General features: G+C 38.7%; 1 protein-coding gene and 1 long non-coding RNA gene across 2 annotated transcripts; one reads left to right on the forward strand and one right to left on the reverse strand.

Annotated features, from left to right (window-relative positions):
- The first annotated feature begins 847 nt into the window (after positions 1–847).
- LOC143419648 (uncharacterized) lies at positions 848–3,127 on the forward strand. Its single transcript, XM_076887047.1, has 2 exons — positions 848–982; positions 1,616–3,127. Exons 1-2 carry the CDS (start codon positions 861–863, stop codon positions 2,853–2,855), a joined length of 1,362 nt encoding a protein of 453 aa, XP_076743162.1. The 5' UTR covers positions 848–860; the 3' UTR covers positions 2,856–3,127.
- Positions 3,128–3,191: 64 nt separating this feature from the next.
- On the reverse strand, positions 3,192–4,245 carry LOC143419649 (uncharacterized). The gene is made up of 3 exons (XR_013099661.1): positions 4,130–4,245; positions 3,907–4,039; positions 3,192–3,833 (listed from the first exon to the last, which is right to left on the reverse strand). It is a non-coding gene; the product is annotated as an uncharacterized LOC143419649 (long non-coding RNA).
- Positions 4,246–4,468: the final 223 nt, after the last annotated feature.

Raw genomic sequence — 4,468 nt, forward strand, 5'->3', positions numbered from 1 at the left:
CGGTTTATGCCCGACAATATTTTCACGGACCGGCCTTTAAGGTGTCGCGGATAAATGAGGGAGGGGCTAATAATCGGCTCAGTCATTTTTAATGATCGTTGAAAGCCCAGATCGTAATCGTGATTAAAATTCGATTAATTGAGCAGCCCTAAATGCATGTGATTCAAAATGACCAGAAATACTTACAGAAAGCAAAAAATGGTGATGGGCCGATGGGACCGTGTAATACCTGTTGCCTGCAACTGCTTACCTGGAATAGATAACTCTGAAACACTGTCTCAGGCCATGCAGAGAGCTCCCTGTCAAATCAATATATTTTCCACCACTAGAAAGATGTTCAAGTCCTGTGCACGTCCTTATTTGTGCTCTTTTTGCCTAATGATTTACTAAGTGACAATGCTTTTGCGATTTTGACTTTGGGAAGTCAACATGACATTATGAAGTCACAATAGTTGTGTGGTTTGGTAGTCACTAACTTTTTCAGTTATGTTTAACTGCCTTTATTCAGTCAACCCACGACAGAGATGACAGAGATGGAGAGTGCCATTGTATACATGTATGAAGCAGTGGCGTTTCATCAGGACAAGACAAGCATTCAAGCAGTGCTTGTTTTGCCAAATGTAATAATGGGCATACATTAAAAAAGTACCCACGTAAGGCGATCTCCCACAGTACGGTCATAAAGTTCCTTGCCTGTCTGCGCACATCCTTTACATTAGTACCACGTTGTAGCTGCAGTTGGCTGTTGTCGCTGAAATCATGTTTTGTTTCACACTCAAAGGAAACTATCCGGTTGTTCAGTGATGACGCGACGAATCCGACGAATCCTACTTCCGGGTCTAAACGCTCCTGTGTTCAATATGACACAATGCTGTGTTCCTGGTTGTTTTAACCAATCTGGCTCAAAACAACAGTCTAATCTGTCATTTTACCGGTTTCCTTGTGAAAAGAGAGAGAAGAGGAAGTGGCTGAAGTTGATAAGGTATGTTACAACTCATAAGTGAATGAATAAATTTGTAAGATAAGAGCTAGTGGGCTCTTACTTTAGTTAGCTAATATAGCTAGTGATGAACAATTAAAACCCGCTACTAAAAGACAAACTGGCTTTTACGAGTAATTGTACTTATATAGACAATGGATTTTATTGTGTTTTTTTTAATACAAAGACGTTGTTGCATTTTTTAAGTCATTTTTATTTCTCCAAGCAAAGATTGAGAGCTAAGGGTCACTTCGCTATATATATGAACCTTAGTTAGCTTTCGACGCTCAGAGGAATAAAAATTACGTCCAAAAAGCGATGTCTATGTAAGAAAATACATTACAATCCCCAGCCTATGTGCCAGTTAATTACCAAAATAAAGACCTAACCAACAAATAGCTAGCAAAGGTTGCCAGTACTTATCTTTCTGGTAAGCTTAAAAGCAAATTAGTACAACGATGTGTAAGAAAAGCATCTGGACTTCTTTAAGTTTTAAGTTTCTTGAAGCTTCTCTCATCTGGATGAAAGAAGCTTCTCTCTATTATTTATCTCTATTTTTTTTTGTATTAATCATAACTAATGGAGGGCTAGCGTATGATCTGAAATTTCTCTCTGTCTTTTTAAACACTTCCACAGACGTGAAAACTTCACCCCAAACTGCAACTCAAGAGTCTGCAGTTGGCACTTCCCTCAAGGAAAAGCTGCGGGGCCAACAAGATTTGCATGGAACGACGGGAAGTCTTTTCAGTTCCCAGATGACCACAACCCTGTTAGAAAAAAGAAGAAAAAAGAGCAGGTCCCAGCTATTGGTGAAAATCAGAGTGAAATATCAGATGAGCCACATCATTCCAACAATGCAGCTACACAGACAGATACTGCAAGTTCCACAAGTTCTTCCCAAAGTCTTCTGGTGCTAGAGATTCAGAATGACATGCTAAGAATAGAGAATGAAAAACTTAAAAAACAAGTAGAGAAGCAGAAGCAGACTTTCTCATTCAGTCAAATATCTGACAATCCTGAAAGGGTCCAGTACTATACTGGATTGCCCGATGCTGCTTCTGTCCTGTTTTTAGAAGCGCTTCTTTCCAGATTTGATCTTAAATATCATTCTGATTGGACTGTCCAAATGATGCCCCTAATTGACCAGTTATTTCTAACCCTGATCAAGCTTAAACTTAATTTTGGTCATGAAGACCTTTCAATAAGGTTTAACTGCAGCAGAGGCACAGTAACTAATGTTTTTACAACAATTGTTAGTGCACTGTATGACATTTTGTATGTTGGCATGCTGGAAAACAACATTCCCTCGAGAGCCAAGAATCAAACATTGCTGCCAGATTGCTTCCAACCATTTCCTAACTGCAGGATTGTGCTTGACTGCACGGAAGTTTCTGTTTGTAACACAGAGAGACTTGACACACAAAGTCATTTGTACAGCCAGTACAAAGGACGGACCACACTAAAGGCTCTAATTGGTGTGGCTCCTAATGGTGTAATAACCTTTGTAAGCAACTTGTACGGTGGAAGTGCCTCAGATAAGGCCATAACAGCTGACTGTGGAGTACTGCAACATCTACAACCAGGTGACATGGTCATTGCAGATAAGGGCTTCACAATTCGGGACATCCTACCAGAAGGGGTCTCACTGAACATTCCGTCCTTCCTCACCAACGGACAATTCACACAGGAGGAAGTGAACAACAACAGGAAGATTTCCTGTGCAAGAATACATGTAGAGCGTTCCATTCAAAGACTGAAAGTTTTCTCAATTTTGCATCACATCCCATATCAGTTAAAAAAAAATATTAATAAGATCTTGAAAGCATGTGTGTGTCTTACAAATTTACAAACACCTATTCTCCGTGAAATTGAATAAATTATACCTGTGAGAGTTCAGAGGTAAAAGTACATTGTGTCATTTTCTAACTACTTGTGGACCAGAAAACACAACTGTTGAATAAGTTTACTTTTATTATTTATAACTCCTAAGTGGATTGTTTTGTGTGTATACTCAGGATGTTACAACATAAAAACAACTTAGTTGCATAGTTTCAAATTGAGAATGGTCTCATTTGTGATTCGTATAATGTTTTACTCTGTTTTTATCAATGGCTTGTTACATTTTTCATTCCATTCCAGCTTCCTGATTACTGCCTAGTTTTCTTGCTATGCATTTTCAATTAAAATGAAGAATACCAGATACATGTGTTACTCTTTATTTTCAGGAACAGTTTGTCCAAAACATTTTATTTTTTCAAATCAAAAATTAATATAATTTAAGAATTTATCTGAATATATTTACAAAGTTACAATGACAAAAAATGTACAATTTCCAAATAGTTTTAAAATTAACTATAAACATTTGGACTGATAAATTACTCATGCTGATATGAATTCAAAGCTGCGATAAAATATGGGGTAAAAAAACTTCCCGGTAGAACGTTTCCAACGCTTCAATGTTAACAGCCCAAGTTTGTTCTCTATCCACATGCAAGATGAAAAAGTCACATGGAGTCCAAACAATAAAGTGACAGCTTTTCGCCCCTGTGAGATAGAGGTTGCCCTGGATCTGATGCCAGTAGTTGTGATTCTTTTTTAATACCAGGGAACCACTTGCCTCATCCAGCTGTAGGAAAAAGTCCTTACTTTCTGCAGCCTCCAATACAGTTTTGGCTCTGGCTGACCATGGGCATTTCACCTCAATGATGCACTCATTAGAGACAGTCCCATCTGGAGAACCACCAAGCAGGCCACTGTTAGATAAAAACAGTCCCCTCTCCTTGATAGCTGCACCAGTACAGTCAGTGTACAACTGCTTGGCCTTTGGCTCATGAAGGATCCCCCAATCACATGCCTTTGGGGATGAAAATACAACTTAGTCATAAAGGAATTCTTAGATGCACAGACCCTTTTTACTAACAACTTACTTTAGATCCTTCTGTCAGGTTGTACTGTCCAAGCAGAGTCTTAAATAAGGAAGGGGGGTATGAGCGCCGCTGGACTGCACTCAGGACCAAACCGAAGTTGCTGGCTGTGATTCTCTTCTTGCGATATGCTGACCTTTTATAAAGAAACACAAATTAAGAGACACAGTTAACTAAAATTTCCTACTTAACACTTAACAGAATTAATTTCAAAGCACTTTCTTACCACAATGCATTCTTCGTTTGCCCAACTGTTGCTTCCTCAATCTGTTTCTTCTCTTCATCAGACACAGCCAGTGATGCCAAGAGATAACGAGCCTTGTCTTCTGCTTGGGGAAATCCCAGGTTCCTCAGCACTTCATCAAATGTCTTGACTGGTTTAGCCTAGATTTAAAGCAAAAGGATTTTAAAGGTTTTAATGGAACCAAGAAATTTTGACCACAGAATAGACAAAGTCAGGTACAGAGTATATAAAATACATGTAAAAAATAAAGTGGGGACAGTGGAAGCAAACAGTCTGCTGTATGTAGTTTACAAGAGTTTACATACATGTACAATTTATACC

Source organism: Maylandia zebra, linkage group LG7 (assembly GCF_041146795.1).
Source record: "Maylandia zebra isolate NMK-2024a linkage group LG7, Mzebra_GT3a, whole genome shotgun sequence".
Lineage (NCBI taxonomy): Eukaryota > Metazoa > Chordata > Actinopteri > Cichliformes > Cichlidae > Maylandia > Maylandia zebra.

Coding starts and splice junctions, on each gene's coding strand:
- LOC143419648 (XM_076887047.1), top strand. CDS start 861: ATGACACAATGCTGTGTTCCTGGTTGTTTTAACCAATCTGGCTCAAAA. Junction 983..1,615: donor AAGTGGCTGAAGTTGATAAG/GTATGTTACAAC, acceptor ACACTTCCACAG/ACGTGAAAACTTCACCCCAA.